Here is a 21,298-nt window from a genome sequence, read left to right as displayed (position 1 = left end):
TCTTCTCTCTAGAAAGGAGAAAGTTGACTGGTAATCTAAAAGGGATTAAGAGAATTAAGTAGATTAGTGGAGTAGATGTAGAGATAAATGCACATGGAGAATTCAGCAATTTCTTTCTTTTTACTCCGTGATTAGCATGTAAAAGTGACCACCAAATGGAGTGATTTGAGCAAATAGTATATGAATGCATTTTAGGGAGAAAGGAATAGAGGATATGGGTATGGATGAAGTCAGGCGGCAGGAGGCAAGTATTGAATATAATTGGCTGAATGGCATGTTTAAGAGCTGTCAAAGACGTGTAGGTGATAATTCTGCAATAATAATCCAGTTTAATTTTTAAAGTAAACTATGTCTTTTTTTGCAAATCCTTTACAGCATTCCTTTTTTGAAGTTTGTTGATTTTTACTCAACATTTTAGCCCACAGCACCAGTCATTTGTGAGTTCCTGACAATGATGGCAATTTGCCATACAGCAGTGCCTGAAAGGGAAGTTGACAAGATAATCTATCAAGCGTCATCTCCAGGTAAGAGATAATAGCTAAAAGGTTAATTTACTTGTGCTGCGTATTTGTATGCTAAATAAGCTTGTTTTTAAAAGCATGTTTTTGTCTAAAATAGTGTACTAGTGTAAGTAACTAAAACATTCATTTTTATATTTGTGCATGGAAATGTGTATAAATACAAAGTCAAAAAATCATACTCATTTTGTTCGATAATAAAATTAAATTTATAGATGTTATGGTGTAAATCAAGTTAAAACTTTAGTACTATTGTATTGCGTTTCAATAAGGCCATTTTGAATTCTTCTAGTTTGGATTCTGACATTTGTGAACTGGCTTTTTTTTTTAAACATTAATAAATTCTGTCTCTATTAAACTAACATTAGATATTTTTACACATGAAAATACCTATGAGCCCCAAGTATAGATAGTTGGATCATGGATCAGCACTGTACCAACACAACAAATAGAATTAGCGTTTATCCATTTATCTCTTGAATGCCTTGGATCATTCATGTTAAATGTTCTGTATCATTGTAAACTGTTTATGGGATTGCTCAACATGGAGTATTGTGTCTTTGCATTGTTGAAGAGCAGATGGACCGAAGTACAAGGTGTGCACAAATCTGTCCCAATAATTTGTATGCTCAGATTTTTTGGTGGATATTGCATTGAGCTGGAGGTAGATATTTAAAACTATATTGTGAACAATGCCATGGTCTGTCTCACCTTTCTACAAGTATAGAAAAGTTCCAATTAAGTCATTTAAGTTTATGCCACATTAGTCTATGCCACAATTTAGAATGTACAAGTATTTACAGACTTCTAGTCCACGTACAATATCTAGAAATAAATTATGAATTAGATTTTTGACAAAGTAGGGAAAATATTGCAAGAGGAGACTCCAGCATACTTTAGGAGGAAGCCAGTATTAATTTCTTAATTGTCATATTTTGCTAGTAAGTTTGAATGATTTACCTGCTTTGAGCTGAAATAGTCTTGCGTAGTGTTATCACTGTGAATAGATCTGCTTGGCAGCCGTTGCAGATGAGTGAGAAAAGTTGGCTATGAATGTGAGGTTTGCTTCGTATCGAACAAAATATTCATACAAATTCCCTTGTTAATAAATTGACTGGTTCATATTCATAAACAGTAAGTATATAAGTGTTAGAGCACTTGCTGGTTTTTCATTGTTTCTATTTATTCTTTTATTAAATTTGCTTTGGAATTAAAGAGTTAAAGATGATTTTTGAGCTATGGGTAGCAGTTTTTGTTGAAAGGAAAACCAACCAAACAAGCTTTGGTTTATTTGAGAGTCCAGGTCTGGTTACTAATCAAAATGTTCTGCAGACACTGGACATTGGGGAAGAGCATCATGTTAAACAGAGAGCACAAGTTATCTGTTAACAAGATCAGTACCTGGGAATTGCTTCTAGCAAGTCTGGAAAAGACAGCACTTCATTGCCCTTGATTTGAGAGGCTTGTTAGGACCACTTCAGAGAATAGTTAAGAATCAACCACATTGCTGTGGATATGAAATCACAGGTCCGGTAAGGAGACAGATCTTCTTCCCTAAAGGGCATTAGCGAATCAGATGACAACTTTCAATTTGAGATTTTTGTTGAATTCAAATTTCACCATCTGCCATGATGGGTTTTGAACCCAATTACACAGAACATTAGCATAGCATTCTGGATTACTTGTTAAGTGACATTACCATTGTGCCACTTCCTACCCCTAAATATTAGGAAAGGCTTTAGGGAGAGGCTAGCCAGCAATGCTGCTTTTCAGGAAAGAATAACATCTTCAATATCCGAGGTGATTCTCTCTTTAAAGCCTATTGTCCAGGAGCTATTGTTTTCGTGGGATTTGAATCTTGCATTGATCAATACTGGATTACTAAAATGCACTAAGAACGAAGTCTGGACAAGGCATGAAATCTGAACATTTAAAATCTCTGCAAATGGTTACCACTGCTTTGTATGAAATAGCCACTTGGTTTACATATTTTTAGCTAAAAAGAATATGTAACAGAAATATTTATTTTTAAAATCCTTTACTTATTTATGGGAAACTCTAGTTTTTGTTTTAAATGCTGGGTTAAGTAACTAGTTTGGTTGAAATTTGGCCAATTTTTGACAAAATAATTATGAGCAGATTCTTTATTCCTTTTTTTTGATGCAAGGGCTTGTCTACAAGAGTCTATTTTCTTTGGCAAAAAACACAATCAAAATAAAAGTGCAAGTTTCAGAAGCTGTAAATGACATGTAGTACTCCAAGGACCAATAAATCTTCTCTTTCTGTGCAACGTTTTGTTCCCCGTGATCTTAAATTACTCAGTAGTGAAAACTGCTAAACTTGTTACACTATTCTTGCATAGAAGTGAACAAAACTCTGTGTCTTCACATGATTTTATTTAATGCACAACATGTGACTGCTCTCCAATGCCTCACGTTCATCTGATATATAACTGAGGTCACATACAGTTTGTCAGATCCAATTTTGATCCATGATTTTACAATGTTAGTTTATTGCAACTAAAGCAATATATTCTTACAAGTTCCCTCAAGATTAAGGAAGGCTGTTCCGACTTTTCACTCCTGATTACAAACCAGCAGCCCCTGTATTTATTAGGGTATGCTTAATGAGAGGATGCCTATGATGCTGCTTTGATCTACATAGGTGGTCGAAGCTCAATGTAACAGTTCAATTTGAATTAATGATCAGTTGCAAAGTAGCAGAGTGCAGATTGCACTTGTGAAACTATACTCTGGCAAGGAGTCAGCATCTTCAGAGGATATTCAATTGATAGTATATCATCTCAGTTTTGCAGAGAACAGACATACTTTACTAAAGTGTTTTGTGTCAGGAAAAATGCTAATTATAAAGTAGAACATCATTTTTAATGTATGAGGAGTGAGTGCGGATTGGTTGGCAAGTGGTCTCTGGTAGACGTGTTGCATAAGGAATGTGGCATTTAGGTGATATCTGACAATTAACTGCCAATCTACATTTCAATTTAAAATGAACAGGTTTATTCTGATCAGTCAAGATGTTTCTCTGAAGAATGGCCAAGATCAATGTTAACCATATATATTAAGTTGAAACAGACTCGTCGTCTGCACTGTTCCTTCTGTCTGACCAAGTCCTGTGCATTTGTAGCTTCAATTATACAAATGTGTGCCACATTGCAAACCTGATCTGATGATCTTCAGTTAGTCTCAACATAATTCCTAACACTCAGGATTGTTTAGCAAATGTTGTCCAATCATGGAATCACATCTAACATTAGGCATTGTTTTTGAATTATATAAGCACAGGCTGCTTGAATATTGTCAGTATTTTGCCTTTTGTGAAAAAAAACTGGACTTTGGATGAGCTTGAGCAGGATGAAAGCTTAAATAAAATGTCTTTGTTCAGGTTTCAGCAGAGGTGGGGTAGCAAGAAATTTATTTTCAACTGTACCTTAGCTACCACCTGGTGTAATAGCATCTATCTGATAGTCTGAATCAATCTGTATGCTTTTGGCTGTGTGGTTTGGCCCTGACAGCTCTCCAGAACTGCTTCAACATTTAGTTTGAAAAATCTGACCTCCACATGAAAAGCTTCCATCTAATTGCTAATTTCTGAGTAACAGAATTTTTGAGCAAATTGTAAATAATTTTGCAGAATCCAGATACCTACAGATCAGTTAGTTTAGCATTAATCAGAAATATGCTTGAGAGAATTATTGGGATACTGAATGTGGTGACTTGCATACAGGAGAACATATTAGGAACATCCAGTATGACCTCTGTAAAATTAGGTTATGCTTTAGAATTTGTATTGTATCTTTTGAAGACTTAGTAAGGATGGTGGATAATGGAAGGCATTATCTGCCTGGATTTCCAAAAGGGTTTTGATATTACTGGACAAGATGTCTCTCTACGGGTAATATCGCTATTCATTGAGCTGGATGACAGCTGACTCAAAATTCCAGCAGAAAATAACTGCAGATATGTTTGGATTTTTGTAATGACTGTGAGCAATGGTACTTTGCATGGCGTGTGTTTTACTTTTTATTAATTATCTAGATATAGTAATTGGCACCATCTATACATTCTGTATAATTTTCAAGGCTGTAGATGATGCTCAACTGATTCTGGTGAATTGATCTTGAGAAATTGTTAGCTTGGAAAGATGTATACAGTGTAAACATGTAAATCCTTCAGGAATAAAGCTAAAGAAAATTAGAAAAGGTAAAGAATCGGGCTCTTGGGCATAGATCTCCAAAAGGAAAACAAACAATATCATGTGATCTTAAAGTCAGTAGGGTGGATGGATGTATTTATAAGACGGATGAGTATAAGATGAGGTACACTATTTTGTCCATGTACAAGACACTGACTAGAATATGTGAAATACTCTGCCTGGTTTAGGTCATCTCACTGGGGTGTATTGATTCATTGGAAAGGGGAGGGCTCTGGACTATGTTACTTTGAAACACCTTAGTTATAAAGTTAGCTGCATTTTTATACGTAATAATGCGTAGCAATAATCTGATTTGTTAATGATACAGTGAAGGAAATAGTTTGTGAATTTAATAATTAATTGTTTCAATTAAATAGTGAGGACCAGGAGTTATGATTTTTAAGTTATTTTACACCAGAACTGGATTAAATGTGTTTTCCAGAAATTAGTGGCTGTCTGAGCAGACTGCCAGCTTATACTGTTCATGCTGTTCCTTTGAATTCTTTCAAGTGGCAGCTAGACTTGTTTCTGTCTTGAATGAAGATCGCCTCTTACAGAAAGTAAATAATGGAAGGAATTACCAAAGCCTGGTGGGGTGGACTAGTTTTGATCACCTGGAGTTTAAGCATGACTTTTCCACATTGTTTCCACCAAATTGCCCTCAGTTTTAATTTTTTATTACTGTTTCGCATGATTTGGAGTGAGATTAGGATGTATGTCTTCTGATTGTGAGACAGGATAGATGTAACAGATGGTATTTTCCTGTCTCGTTGGCATTTGTGCATTGACATTACAACTGTTACTTCAGCAAAGATGATAATGAACGCCAGCGTTTAGCTCAACTCTAGGGACATATTGGGCCACCCTCCTCTCACTTATCTCTCCACCTTTCAGGCTCTCTGCCTGTATTCCTGATGAAGGGCTTTTGCCCGAAATGTTGATTTTACTGCTCCTCAGATGCTGCCTGAACTGCTGTGCTTTTCCAGCACCACTAATCCAGAATCTGGTTTCCAGCGTCTGCAGTCACTGTTTTTACCTAACATATTGGGCACTATAGAACGCCATGATTGATAATAAATCACACATGCATGTCATTAAAGTTATTTTATCCTACAATTCTTATATCTACTAGTATGTGGATAAGTAAAGGAAATTATGCCCTCATTGGGCTGAATGGCCTCCTGTTCTGTAGTATTGTGATTCTAAAGGAGACTTGAAGCTTGTAATTCAGATGTGATAGTTAACAAAACATTGTGGCTGCTTTTCCATTCTATCCACATTTGAAAAATTAAACCTTTTCATTGTATTTTATTGTATTCTTACTGTAAAGTATATGAGATAAAATAATTCATTCATACACGACTGTGGTCCTTTATTCTTGGAATCATTCTATTAAGACTTTTCTGTATCCCTTATAAATCCTTGTTGTCCTGTATGATGCACAGAGTTGGAAACAGTCAGTCGGAGCTAAGCAGTACTTTTAATGTGGGCTTAAGATAACTTCCTGGCTTTCGTACTCTACACACTATTTGAAAAGCCCACAAGCCAACATGATCATTTGACTGCATTGCTAACATGTCTTGTCGTCGTCAGACGTTTGTGGGCAAGTACATGCCTCTCATTTCCAATTAACGTTGGAGCATTTAGAATATGTTTCTCTCTTCATTCCTCCTACCAAAATGTATCACCTCCCACTTCTCTGGATGGAATTTAATTTGCCATATGCCCTCTCCTTTCCATTTCCCTTCCAACAGCCTGCTCCTGTCCTCTTGAAATCAATTGCTATCATCTTTTGATGAAAAGTCATCAACCTAAAATATGAATTCTGATTTTATCAATTGATGTTGGCTGATCTGTTGAGTATTTACAGCACTTCTTGTTTCATTCCAAGGTCTAACATCTGCAGTATTTTGCTTCTGTACCACCATTACATTTGCAACTATCATCTTATATACAAACATTGAATTTGAGCAACAAGCACTTTATTTGTTGTTTTTAACACAGTCTCGTCTAAATATTTCAATCAGTTTCAATTTATCCTGTTTCCATGCTGTAGGGATTCGATGAATTATCAACCATCTGCTCAGTTGTGAATTTGAATAATAACAGACTTTTTCGGAACATCCTGCAATTGCATTAGCTAGAAGCATGAACATGTTGCATGAATACTTTTCACAAAATTATTCATTAATCACATCGGGAGAAGTCACCAGATTCAGTGCTGTTACTATTCTATTCATTGCAACTACCTAGTGCGATTTATTGCAGTTTACCACTTTGATTCCATATTATCTCACTAATTTATGCTCAAAATTTAATATCAGTTACCAATTCTGAATTTTAAGTTTCTTTATTAAGTTAAAGAGAAAAGCATATTTTCTCAAGCTTGTCTAGAATTATTGAAAAGGGTGCTTTAATTGACGTGTTTGGCACGTTCAGGACACAAACATGTCCATAAATGGCAACAATACATTTTATTTCAACCTGCAAAGTATTAGAAAAGTTATATTTAAATTTTCTGATTAATTATGATCAGTTTTCAGGTAATTTAATTCTGCTCTAATTACCTGAAGTAATCTTGATATATTCGATCATGAACTGTTTGAATACAAAAGTTTGTAATCATGACTACATTGCTAATCCTTATCTTTTCAATACATCAACATTTTTTTCAAAAACAAACAAAATGTCTAACTCCAAAATTAACTATTTTTCATTTTGTTTCATTCTTTTTCTTTTTGATCAAGGTTACAGTTTACCAGATTTTTAGCTTTTCTTGTTAAAAGGGATTTGGATATAGCCATGAGAAGGAAAAAGAATGCGCCACTATTGCGGAAAACTGCTGAGTGGGTTGGATAACTCTTTCAAATTGAACTAAACTTCCTGTAAAGTATATGTTTCAATTCTCTTCTTTTAAATAACCAAAAAGAACTAGATTTTTGGTTTTGTCTTTTCCCCCTTTCCATGCACTTGCCCCCTCAAATATCTTTCTTTTGATCATATTTTTCAAATTAGTTTTCCGTAATTTTTGGATTTACTGTTTTTTCCACCTGTGTAACATATGTGATCCATGTCATTTTTAAGCAAATAATATTAATCAATTAGTTTTAATCAACTCCTGACAGTCAGAAACTTTTTCCCCGGGTACAACAGAGTGTTAGACAGTCAGAAACTTTTTCCCCGGGTACAACAGAGTGTTACAAGGGGACATAAATTTAAGGTGAAGGGTGGAAGGTATAGGGGAGATGTCAGGGGTGGGTTCTTTACCCAGAGAGTGGTGGGGGCATGGAATGCACTGCCCGAGGGAGTGGTAGAGTCAGATTCATTGGCGACCTTTAAGCGGCATTTGGATAGGTACATGGATGGGTGCTTAATCTAGGATAGAAGTTCGGCACAACATCGTGGGCCGAAGGGCCTGTTCTGTGCTGTATTGTTCTATGTTCTATGTTCTATGTTCTATGTCTAGAAGATAGAAAAAGGCCCTTCTTATGAAGTGTGTGCGCATTGAAGAATGTAACATTGAATATTTTACTTTATGCTCCTTTGCCAACTGAGGTTGAACATTTAAAAGGCATCTGGGAGGGTATATGAACAGGAAGGGTTTGGAGGGATATGGGCCGGGTGCTGGAGATGGGACTAGATTGGGTTGGGATATCTTTGAACCAATAACTTTGAATCAATCGGCATGGACAAGTTGAACCGTAGATTCTGTTTCCGTGCTGTACATCTCTATGACTCTGATTCTATTTAGTAGGTCCAAAATCATTTCATCCAATGTGAAAGCAATTGAATACAGTATATTCACTGTTCCCTCTGATTTGCAGATAATTTTCTTAAGGTAACAGAGGCTCCCTTTTTTTTTACTGTTGGATTATTTACTGTGTTGATATTGAGAATGTGTATTGTTTTCAAGGGGTGTGAATAAAGAACTTTTGGAAGCTACTTTGGAATTATATCACCTTTTCTTTAGTATTGTTGGGTTAAACTCGTGGAATTCTCTCCTTAATGGTCCACATACAGCACATGGAATGTAGCAATTCAAGAAGACAACTTAATACCATCACCTTGAGGGCAACGAGGGATGGGCAGTAAATGCCCATCCCTATGTCCACACCCCATGAATGAATAAAAGAAAACGTGCATGCCAGCATTCTGTAACAAAGGTTACTACATAAATGCATTGGATGTATTCATTATTCAACAATTTGTTGTGCTTCATTCAATTTCTATTCATTAATACACCAAGAATCCAGAAAAAAAAACAGAAAATATTCAGCAAGTCAAGAGATGAAACGACAGACAGATCTAACATTTCAGCTCAATCTCTCTGGTTCAGAAGAATATTATCGCACATATTTGAGAAATCAGTAGATGAAGGCTGAAAAATGCAGAGATTTTCTAAAACATTTCAAAATTTCTTTGATAAAATTAAACAGTTTTTTTGAAGGAATTGATAAGTGAGTTCCATGCAATGTTTAGGTCGATTCTTGTTATGAATTCCTTAATTTTGATTCAAAGTATAGTTCAGAATTCTTATTCCATTCAAGATCCCAAGTGAACTGGTCAAGTATTCTGGAGCAGTAGGTTTTTGAAAGATTTGTCCAGTACAGGAAGAGAAATGAAGGAAAAATCTTCAATTAGATTATCTTTCTCACATATTTTACACAAAGGCCCTTCTGTGCCTTTCAAAGGCTATATTTTATGGTTGATAAGACACTGAATCGGTACACATAACTCATTTAACGTTTTTGGAAACTGAGGAGAATATGTTAACCTACAGTTACGGAACATAGTGCACTTTAAACTGCTGTTACTTTTTATTATTTCATCATTGCTTTCTGACAAAATGACCTGAATAATAGAATTTTTTTTTAAAAAACAGATGAAGGAGCATTGGTGAGAGCAGCAAAGCAGTTGGGCTTTGTCTTCAGTGGGCGAACCCCAAATTCAGTTATTATAGAAGCTGTAAGTATCTCAGACATTTGTGTAACAATCTTTTAGGTTTAAACACATTTTCATTAACTGAAAGCAGTTCTCATCTCCTTGAAGGAATCATGTGATTAATTTTAAAAATACACAATAAGGAAAGCCAATATTTCATCATCATTCCTCCTGTTGTAAAATGCCTATATTTTCAATTCCTGTGAAATTTTAGTTAGATCCTTATGGTCTTCCATCAGCTCTGTTCTTTTAAAGAAAAAAATTTTCTTTTTGGAGAAGCATAACAGTAAATAGTAAAAGTTATTGGTTCAAAGGAGAAATAGCTCGCTCACCTTTCCTACTGATCTCCTAAATAATCAGAGTAAGATTGTCTGGTATCTACTTAATATGTCATGTGTTCTAAACTGTTACATTTAGTTTTTTGTATGGTGAAGTATGGAGATGCATAATATAGGATAATTACCCATTTATTGCATGTTTAATAGGGGCATTTGATAGTTCGAGGAAGTCTTTACCTAAAGCTATAATGTGCTTCATTTAAATATATCTTTGTCCTAATTATCTGATTTATTTATTAGAATAATTTCCTAATGTTTGTAAATGCTTAACATTGCTTCATCTAGATATCTACAAGAAAAAAATGGGTATCCTGAGTGACCAGGATCTCGATTGAATGCATAAATTGCATTTAAGAGTTTTTTGTAAAGTTGGAAGGAGGCATGAAATTGCAGTGTGATGTTGGCAGAAGGGAACTAGTGGAGAAATTCAAAGAAACTTACACTGTTCAGCCACCATTCTTTCCAGTTTGGTACGTTTTGGCGCAGCTATTTGGGCGCCGGCATTTTGGCAAAGCTGTTTGGGCGCCAAGCCTATTTTGACGATGGACGTTTCGGCGCTAAGAACATTTCTTTACAGTTTTAAAACTTTTTAAAGTTCTTCCTTTGAATGATGAATTAATATTTTTATTTTTCAATAAAGTTACAGTTTAAAACATTTTAAGTTCTATCTTTGAATGATGAATCGATCAACATTTTTTTCCTAGCGCCAAAACGTCTGTCGCCAAATGGGCTGGCGCTAAGTCAGCTGGTGCCCAAACGGCAGTGCCAAAACACCGGCACCCAAACGGATGCTCCCAATCGTCCCATTCCGCATTCTTTCACTTGTATTTACAGAGCAAGAGGAAGTGTTTATGTAGCCAGTGGTTCACATGGACGGCAGTGAGATGTGTCATATGATGTGATCTTGAGCCAGACTCATCTAGCCTCCTGGTAACTGGATAGCTTCTGTCTTCACGTCATTTCAAAATATCACTGATAAAATAACTCACCTTGGTTAATTTGTAATAGGAAGATTAGAGATTAGAAAGCTAAAAGGAATGATGAGAACACAGCATACTGATGAGCAGATAAAAATACTTTCTAATTTACAGTGAACATTAACAATGAACTTGGTAAAAGAGATATTCAGATAAGTTTATAAATTTGAGACTTCTTTCTACTGTCTGTTCAAGCAAGAATGAGACTAAGATATTTAATTTTTGGAGCAGTGTAGCAAAAGACAGTAGAAAGTCCAGTGCCCAGTTAAAACCATACATTTTGTAAAAGGAGAAATTGAATGTCATATCAGGACAATTTATTAAGTAACAAAAGAACGTACTTAACAAAAGAATCAAGTTGATTTCATACTTCAGATGGCTTTTACTTTTCACTGATTCTAATGATCAATGATTCACTGATCTCTTTGGGTAAAAACAAGGACTGCAGATGCTGGAAACCAGAGTCTAGATTAGAGTGGTGCTGGAAAAGCATAGCAGGTCAGGCAGCATCCGAGGAGCAGGAAAATCGACGTTTCGGGCAAAAGCTTCTATTCCTGATGAAGGACTTTTGCCCGAAACGTCGATTTTCCTGCTCCTCTGATGCTGCCTGACCTGTGCTTTTCCAGCACCACTCTCGTCTAATCACTGATCTCTGTGTCATTCCACCAATTACAGCTTGTCAACTGAGAAAGATCTTTTTAATCCTTACCCTCTGTTTCCTATTAGCTAACCAATCCTCTATCAATGCTAATATGTTATTCCCTACACTGTGCATTCTTGTGTAGAACTCTTAGATGTGGTACCTTAACAAATGCCTTTTGGAAGTCCATGTGCATCATATTCTCAGGCTCTCCATGATTCCTCAAAAAATTCTAATATATTAGTTAAACACCATTTACTTTTCACAAAACCATACTGACTCTCCCTGATCCTAATAGGATTTTCTAAGTATCCTGTTATAAAACTAAAAATGGATTCTGGCAGTTTCTCTGACAGATGTTAAGCTAACAGGCCTAAGTAGTTTCCTTTCAGAGTGTAAGGACTTTTGGAAGATCATAACCATCTACTATATGAATCATTTATTAATTCTGCAGAACCCAGGAGTGTTGGCCATCTGGTCCTGAGGACTTACCAGCTTTTAGGCCGATTGGTTTACCCAGCAGCTTTCCCCTGGTGATCGTGATTGTTTTTGGCTCCTCCATCTCTTACACTTTTTGAAGTGTATGGACAGTTTTCCAAGTTTGTCACCATGAGAACAGGCAGGCACAAATTATCTGTTAATTTTCCCCAACATATCCTTTTTTTAAAATCATTTATTAATCATTTCTCAAGGCATTTAATATAGCTTTAGTTACCATTTTCCTATTTAATTAATTGGAGAAATAATTAGCTATTTTAATATTCCTAACTATCTCTCACTCTTATTCCAATTTCTGCTTTCTTTTTCAATTTTTTTTCTGGTTTCTGGAATCTAACCAGCCTTCTGACCTATTTCTTTCAATTTGATGAAATCTTCAACTTCCTTATTCCTTACACCTTTCTCAGAGATTTTTTTCCCTCCGAGGAATAAACCTGTGCTGACAGTTATTAAATACCTCCTTAAACATAGCACAGCTTTTCTGTCCTGCTTTTCCTCCTAGGTTGCCATTTCACTATGGTCAGCTTGACCTTCATGTCCTCATGGTTAGTTTTATTTGGGTTTGAAACACTGATCTTAGACAGACATTGCTGCCCTTTGAAGTTAGTGTGACATTTTACAATGTAATGATTGCTTTTGTCTAGAGATTCCATTATTATGAAAGTATTTCTCTTAAGTTAATTCATGAAATGTAAGCTTTTCTGGCTGAGACAGCATTAATTATCCATCCAGACTTTCCCTTGAGAAGCTGCTGTTCGTCCACTATATTTCATTTTATGAAGATATACCCATAACACTGACAGAGAGGGAGTTCTTGGATTTTGACTCCGAGATGCTGAAGGAATGGTAGTACATTTCCATGTCCAGTGGTGAACGGCTTGGAAAAGAACTTGCAGCTACCATGTATCTGCTGCCCTTGTCCTTCTGGATGGTAATGGCTATGGGTTTTAAAGGGGCTCCAAGGAAGCTTGGTGAATTTCTGCAGTACATTTTGCAGATGGTACTCATAGCTGTACGTTGGTAACAGAGAGGGTGCGTGTTTGTAGATGTATCCTTTATGCAAGCAGCAATGTTATTGATTAACCCTGTCTCACTGAATATTACCAAGTCCATAATAGCCTGGTCTCTCTTTAACCCCAGAAAATACTAGTCTGAGAATTTGACCTGAATACTGTCTCAACTCATATTTTCCAAGCTACCTTTACCAAATTGATAATGTCCAGTGTATATGTAAATTACAGATACCCATGATTATTTCAGTACCTTTCTTAACGCATTTATTTCTATACACTCAGACATACACTGTATCTCCTATTAGCTTGTCTACAGATTATAAAAGTCCCAAAAGTTACCTCTTATCATTCCTATTTTGTATTTCTACAAACTCTACATCTTGCCCATTCAAGCTAACGTTTCATTCTCCATCATTCAAATGTCACCTTTTAAGTAACAAAACTACCCCACCACATTTTCCAACCGTCCTGTCTTTTTGAAATGTCATATCTTTTAATATTCAGGTCCCACCTTGGTCACCTTGCAATCATGTCTCTCTATTGCCTATTAGGTTTTAATATTTATTCCAATCTGTTCTATCAATTCATTGCATTCAGATACAAAAGCTTAACTCTGTCTTTAAACTATTGTTGCTATCTCTGGACACATCTGCAAGTGCATTCTTGTTTTTGTACATTCTGTCCCTTTCACAATCCAGTTCTCATTCGTCAAGTTGCTACCATTCTCAATCATCTCATTGTTTCCCTTTGATATACCACTTCTGTCACATTGTTGTCACTGCCCACTAAAATGTAGCCACCCACTCAGACTGGATGTGAGAAGGCCTTTGGAGGTTTGAGTGATAAATTATGACGATGTTGAAGGTGTTATTACAGAACATATTAGAAGAGCTATATTCTGGATCCTTTCTGTTGTTGAGCAATCTCCAGTCACCCACACATTTGGTAAAAGGCATCTGTGTTCCTAGTGATTTTCCATCTGTTGTATTGGTGGCAGTTGAATTAGTTTGCCAGCCACTGGCACAAATTCAAAAATTTCTTCTGGGTGTATGGTAAACTTTCAAGTTCTCCTTAAACCATTGTAAGAAGAGCAGAGGATTTTCTTTATCTGAGCCAGAATTAAAATATAATTCATTGATGATTTATTTCTGGTTTTCAAACCATGCAGGCACAGACAACAGCAGTATTTGCTAAAACAGATTAGTGCATTTCAAGGAACTAGGAAATCCATTCATAATTTAGGTAATCTAACATATTCACACTTGCTGCAATCAAAAGTTTATTACCAATGGGATTATGATTTTCATTAATTTACTTTGTGGCACGTTGTCTCATTGGATGTGTACTGGTTCCAAGAGCAATACCACACAATATTATAGATTTTGAATGACAGCTTTGAAAGGAACTGTCTGTTCATTCCAATATGTACTAGAATGACAGTGAAATAAAATCAGTGAAAAACACTTGGCTTTTATTTTTGTCATTAACTGAGTCACTGCCTCTATCTGTCTTTTTTTTTATTGTTAAGGTTTGAGATTCAGAGAAAAACACAAATCCATGTGTTTTACTTTGATTTAATAAATCTTTTCTTCTGTTGCAGCTTGGTCAAGAAGAAAAATATGAATTGCTCAACGTTCTTGAATTTACAAGGTAATGTTTCCTTAGATAATTGTAAAATTAAACCAGTTGATCTCCCGTTGCATTACACATGCTAATTCAGAGAATGTGGTCACTCATACCTGACTCTCTCTCTCTTTGTTGTTGCTGTTTCTCCAGACTTTCTTCCACTTTCTCTTGAGCAGTTAGTACTAAGTACTAGTACCTAGTTAGTACTAGGGTAGGGGAATGGATCTGGATAGGATACATTTGGACATTTGGTGTGGACTTGTTGGGCCTAATGGCCTTTTTCCACACTGTAGGGATTCTATGAGCTATGAATTCTATGAATGAACTCTCCTAATAACTTTGCATTCTTTGTCTCTATTTTGTGATGTTTTGTTACTCTTACCTTTTCCTTTACAGATGTTCTTTCTCTTTTATTTCACACAGCTCTCTTAATTTTATTTTCTAAATTAAAACTGCACTGAGACATGATTAATCTTGGCCTTTTTATTTTAACAGTGAATGGATAATTAGTCAGTCATAACAAGGGGGCATAGCTTTAAATTAAGGGGGGGTAGATATAGGACTGATGTTAGGGGTAGGTTCTTCACTCAGCGAGTCGTAAGTTCATGGAATGCCCTGCCAGTAGCAGTGGTGGACTCTCCTTCTTTATGGGTATTTAAGCGGGCATTGGATAGGTATATGGAGGATAGTGGGTTAGTGTAGGTTAGGTGGGCTTTGATCGGCGCAACATCGAGGGCCGAAGGGCCTGTACTGCGCTGTATTCTTCTATGTTCTATGTTCTATAAATTTTTACTTGTGCATGACTGAAAATGTAAGTATAATTAAATGGATGATGTGCATGTGCTCGCTCTTTCGGACTACCCAGTGGCTCAAAAGAGTTTAATATTTCATTAAGTACACATCAAAGGTTTCTAATATATATCAGAAAATTTTGTGTGTTTCTGTCTCACTCACAATCCTATCTATTACATTGAAGCCTTTCACCTACTAAGAACACTCATCCAAGTGCCCACAGTAAAGCTTTTGAAATTTGTCCTTTTTTTCTGAAATATTTGAAAAGTTATTCAACAGAAACTACTAGAAGGGAAGGGAAAATATCCTATGAGTACAGCTGGTTGAACAAACTCTTGGAAAATTGAATGTGCTGCTGCTGTTCTGACTGCACAATCTAAATTCAGCTCAGAATCACATCTCTGGGCAAAAATATCAACTCAAATGTTCAAGCTTTTGGAAGTTTTCTATCACACCAAGTTAGGTGGTTAACTGAAGGAACTAAAAAGCATCTGACAAAAACTATCATGAAAGTTGCTGATTTGTCACAAAAACAGATTTGTTTACATGCATCATTTGGGGATAAGAGCTACCACAATTGTGCAGCCTGTTTTATATGCACCTACAGTCAACTCTTAATGCCCTGAGGTAATTAGAGATAAGCAATAAATGTGGCGTTTCAACTATGAAATAACTGAAAATATGTGTAGCAATATTTGGTATTGAGAACAGTGGCACCTATAAGAGTAACAGAAGGTAATGTTAAGTGTGGAGAGGATAATGATCAGATAGTGCTTCATGGGCAGGTATAAGAAGCTTGCATTACTTCAGGGATGATTGACTAAAGATGAGGTATTTAAGTGAACAGTTAGTGTACATGTGAGTATACCAGTCTGTTACCTTAACTACAAAAATCATAGACATTCATACATTAAACTTGTTTCCCTGAATACTTGCATTAGAGTAAGGTTAACACAAATTTTAAGCTTATTTGCTAGAAGTAACAAAAGACTACTAGAAAGCAAAAGATTTACACTATCATTGCATTGAATAATATTTTTTGTGACTTCTATTTGCAGTTAATGCAGAACTTTTGAAGTGTGGTCACTGCTAAGGAGAGAAATTTAGTCCAGGCTTTGTTCACATCAAAGCCATACAAACTGAAGTGAGATTATTACATCTTGCAGGGGTAGCGTGCTGGAAATCAACCCCCACTATTCCCGTGGTCATCACAAAAGATTTTCTAAACATAACAATTCTCCTCCAATTTAGCTGTCGTTTTAGATCTAGATTGACAGAAAGCACAGACCAGATTTCTGCACATAACAATTGTTCCAAATAAATAGATTCGAGCTACAGGTAAAATGACCATCAGCCACATCATACTAGTCTACTATTTTTAGGGTCCTTATGACTCAGTGGTAGAGTCCCTACCTCTGTGCCTGGAGTCCCAGGTTAAAATCCCACCTGCTCCAGGATTGTGTTATATCATCTCTGAATGGATTGATTAACTTGTACCATTGTATATATTTTTTAAAGCTCTAACAGTTATAAAACTCCCCCTGTACACACAAACAAACAGATACAGAAATAAACATTGTGATAAGAGTGGAAGGACAACAGGAAAGGCAGTTCAGTGATCCCTGTGCACAAGGTTCACTGAGACGACATTTTGGCTTGCTAGAACTTGCTGCTCCTTGATCTCTCTTTAGGTCATTTCCCTTGCTTGGCTGGTTCACAACTTACAAAGCCTCTGAATTATTAGTTGAAAGTGACAACTTACAGCAGCTGGTGAGAGAACATAAATTTCTTCAGGCTTCAGGCATTTTATTTTTACAACAAGGATAAAGAACAGCCCTCCCCTCTACAGAGATCTGAAGTTTCTGACCCTCACATTCACATCCGCAAGCTGTTCAGCTAGCTGGGAGCCAATCACACTGTTCCTTTTTGTTTTTTCTTTTTTTTTCCACACACACTGATCCAGCTCCCTCAAGAGCCAGCTCTCGGAGGGAATAGGATGTCTGACACTCCAGTTTTTTTTTTCTTTTTTTTTTCTTTCTTACCCCCACTGTGCAGGTGTGAGACACTGTGAGAGACACAAGGTGTGCGAATCTTTATTCAATTCCCACCACCAGGAAGAAAGGAAACACCCGAGTAGCCAGTGACAAGCAGTGCCCTACACAAAAGGCAATGTTGTGTGATCAAACAGTGAAGGGGAGGGCAGGGATTAAATCAAAATAGAGTTGGAGGGGGAAATAATACACCCCACTCCCTGCGGCGCCCACCTCTCTCTGAACAACTCCAGAGTGTTGGTGGAGACCGCGTGCTCCTTCTCCAAGGACACCCGGTCCCTAACGTAACCGCGGAAGAGGGGCAAGCTGTCGGCCCTAACGACCCCCTCCACAGCCCGCTGCCTGGACCTGTTTATGGCCAAACATAGGCAAATAGAACTAGTTCAGTATCAGAAACTTGGGTGGCTTGGACGAATTGGGCTGAAGGGCTGGCCTGTTTCTGTGCTGTATGACTCGAGTCACCATGACATGCTCTTTTCCATCTTAATGCTAACTTGTAAATCCAATCTGATCTCACCCTCTGTGGTGAACTTCAGTTTTGTTAATTGGCTTTTCATGCAGTACATAATCAAATGTTTTCTTAAAATCCATGTAAACAAACTCCAATGCTTTTCCTCCTTCACGCTTCCCTTTTACAAATATGTCCCTCCAATGTCTTGGTGATTTTTTTTCTCTAACACCTCATTCACCACTAACCTGTTGTTAAACTGATAAATTCACAGGATGAGGGCGTAACTGGCTAGGCCAGCATAAATGCCCATCCTTATGTGCCCAGAGGTCAATTAAGAGTCAACCACATTGCTGTGAGTCTGGAGTCACATGTAGGCCAGATCAGTTAAAGATGGCAGTTTCCTCCCTTAAAGAACATTAGTGTACCAGATGGGTATTTTCAACAATCAACAATGGTCATCACTAGATTCTCAATTCCAGATTTTTATTGAATTCAAATTCCACCATCCACATGGCAGGATTCAAACCCAGGAGCCTAATACATTACCTGGGTCACTGGATTTAACAATGCTGGATTCTAGGAATGTACTTGCACTCTACTCTGCCTTATCACATTTGCTGCTCTGCAATATACTGGCACTTCCTAACTATCTATTAGATTGGAAGATTGTGACCAGGTTTTCCACCATATTCACCCCACTTCCTCAGGAATTTAGATTTCAAACCAGCTGGCTCAGGTGACCGATGCACACTCAAAGCCAGTTTTTTCAGTACATCTGTTCTATCAATGTATAGACCATTCGGTACCAGTTACATCTCAATGTCCACATTGTTAGCATCCACTTGATCAATAAACACAAATAGAAGTCTCTCATTCAGTATTCGAGCCTTGCCCGGTGGCTCTGAGCATATTTTTGCCTCTAATAACGCCTATTTCTCTCTTACTACCTGTGTACTGTTTACACACTGGCAGAAGATCTTTAGATTCTCATTTATCTAAAGTGACATTCAATTCTCCTCTTCTTTCTTCCTCCTCACTTCCGCCCTTAGATGATGGTATTTGACCAGGTTCATGATTGAGGAATTTACGTGATGTTAATATCTTCAGTTTAATTTCATCAGATTTTCTAAAACCCTCATCATCCAAGGGGTCCCAGTGATTGGCTGGTCCAATCAAATAAATATTCTTTTGGCTGTTGTAAAAGGCAAAATATAGGCCATGTTCAATCAGGTTGTGTTTTGCAAAACCCAAAACAAAATATCTGCTGGTAATATGATTCTTTGATCAGGCAGCAGTTGTGACTAATCCTGTGTGCACTAATAGCTACATTAGCAACCAATTTAAAATAATTATAGCATTAATCATTTGCACTTGCTGGAATGACGTACATTTATAATGTGCAAGCAAAGGGAATATGTGTTCATACCTTGTACCTTTTCTGAATTACCCAGCAACTTTGGAACTTACAGATGTCAGTTGCTTTTTCCATTTAATGTATTGGCCAATCAATCAATTCATCAACTAGTCAGCACCCTTGTCCCATCACTGCTACCTAAGGATAACTCTTTTAATGAAATACCCTGCAGTCTTTAAATCAGTTTTGTTTTCCTAATTTTGACCATTTTCAATTTGAACAACAATCTTGCATATGGAGCATCTATCAAATGTGTATTCAGAGTTTAGGTACACCATGTGGTGAGGCTTACAACTGTCCATTAGGACATTAATCTTTTTGACATTTACACAACTGTTTAAATGGTTTATTCATTTTTGTCTCCAACATGTCTGATATTTGCTGGGTTATTGCTGTATAGATACTCTATTCTGGTAATGAACTCCATCATTTACTCAGGATTTAATTAAGATTAATGTGTCCTTTTCACATCCTTTTTGAACACAGGCTCTGCATTGGGGACAGCCTATTTAAGGTTGGGATGAGAAAAGTTTCTTCACTCAGGGTGGTGAATCTCTGGAATTTTCTAGCGCAAGAGTTGTGCGAGTTCAATCATTGAGGATATTCAAGACAGAATTAGTAGATTTCGAGACACTATTGATATCAAGGGATATGGAGATAATGGGTCCGAATGGCATGCCAGTCGATAAGAAGCCATAATCTGTTGAATAACAGAGTAGGCTTTATATGGTGAATGGCTTACTCTTGCTTCTATTTCCTGTGTTCCAATGAGTCTGTTTCGAAACCTCAACTTCCCATGGGTACCATAGGACCGAGGATTCTATGCAGTCTTGGTGCAACTATGAGTGAAACACTAAGAGCCAAAACTGATCCCACATTTAAAGCTAGTCAGCAAATTTACATTGGCTTTGTTTGGAGGCAGAGGGAACAGAAAATCTGACTGGCTTACTGAGGCTATTTCAAAGGACATTTAGGAGTGAGTCTGGAGTTCAATGCAGGCCAGACCAGGTAATGGAAGTAGATTTCTTTCCCTCAAGGCCATGAATGAACCAGGTGTGATTTTGCTTTTCAACAATTGAGAATTATTACTGGGCTCCATTGGACTAGCTTTTGTTCACATTTTACCATTCACCATGTTGGAATTTGAACCCATGTCCACAGAACTTTCACCTGGCCACTGGATTATCAGTCCATTGACACTACCACAATGCCACTGCCTCCTCCCAATGGTGCTTTGGCTGCAGCATTGGTTCCAGGAGCTTATGGTTCCAAAAACAAATCTCTGGATGATGTCCTGTATGCCCATTGCACCTTGCTGTGATGATGGGGCATAAAATACATGTAGTTCTGATTGTTGCACTGGGCAACACTGTCATGGTCATGTTCTGGTCACGGCCTTTTAATTTTTTTCTGATCCTCCAGCTGCTCCAAATCCTTTACAAATAGAGATTTGATGCTGCTGCCGTATAGTTGAATTCGCAGGCTCTGTTGTTTAAACTTAACTTCTCTTATTGGAAATGTGATGTGGATATTTTATAAGTCACAAGTATATGAGAACGTTTTGTTGGTCCTGCCATACAGTGTGTTTAATTCTTATATCTAGCAAAGAAACTGCGAGTCAAGTCTTAATAATAAACAATATTTATTTATTTACCACAGTTAATACTATAACAACAAAATACACCATAAACTAACAATTTATACCATAAATTTTTATCAACTACCTTGTGCTTTAACTTAACTCTGGATGATCATCTACCACCAGACTAGATCTTGGCTTGATCCATGTGGCAACAATCGCATAGTTGTCTTCTCCCAATGACTCCT

At 36.9% G+C, this 21,298-nt stretch overlaps 1 protein-coding gene across 3 annotated transcripts in view; it reads left to right on the top strand.

Moving 5' to 3' along the window:
• The window catches only part of atp8a1 (ATPase phospholipid transporting 8A1), a 355,098-nt gene that overhangs the window by 170,023 nt on the left and 163,777 nt on the right, over positions 1–21,298 (top strand). For all 3 annotated transcript variants that reach the window (XM_072568277.1, XM_072568286.1, XM_072568295.1), the window contains 3 exons: positions 419–524; positions 9,613–9,695; positions 14,738–14,787. In XM_072568277.1, the coding sequence (XP_072424378.1) occupies positions 419–524; positions 9,613–9,695; positions 14,738–14,787 (239 nt within the window). The remainder of the gene's footprint in view (positions 1–418; positions 525–9,612; positions 9,696–14,737; positions 14,788–21,298) is intronic.

This window comes from Chiloscyllium punctatum, chromosome 1 (assembly GCF_047496795.1).
Source record: "Chiloscyllium punctatum isolate Juve2018m chromosome 1, sChiPun1.3, whole genome shotgun sequence".
Lineage (NCBI taxonomy): Eukaryota > Metazoa > Chordata > Chondrichthyes > Orectolobiformes > Hemiscylliidae > Chiloscyllium > Chiloscyllium punctatum.
Note: the sequence above shows the minus strand (reverse complement) of the source record. Positions and strands in the feature narration are given on the sequence as shown.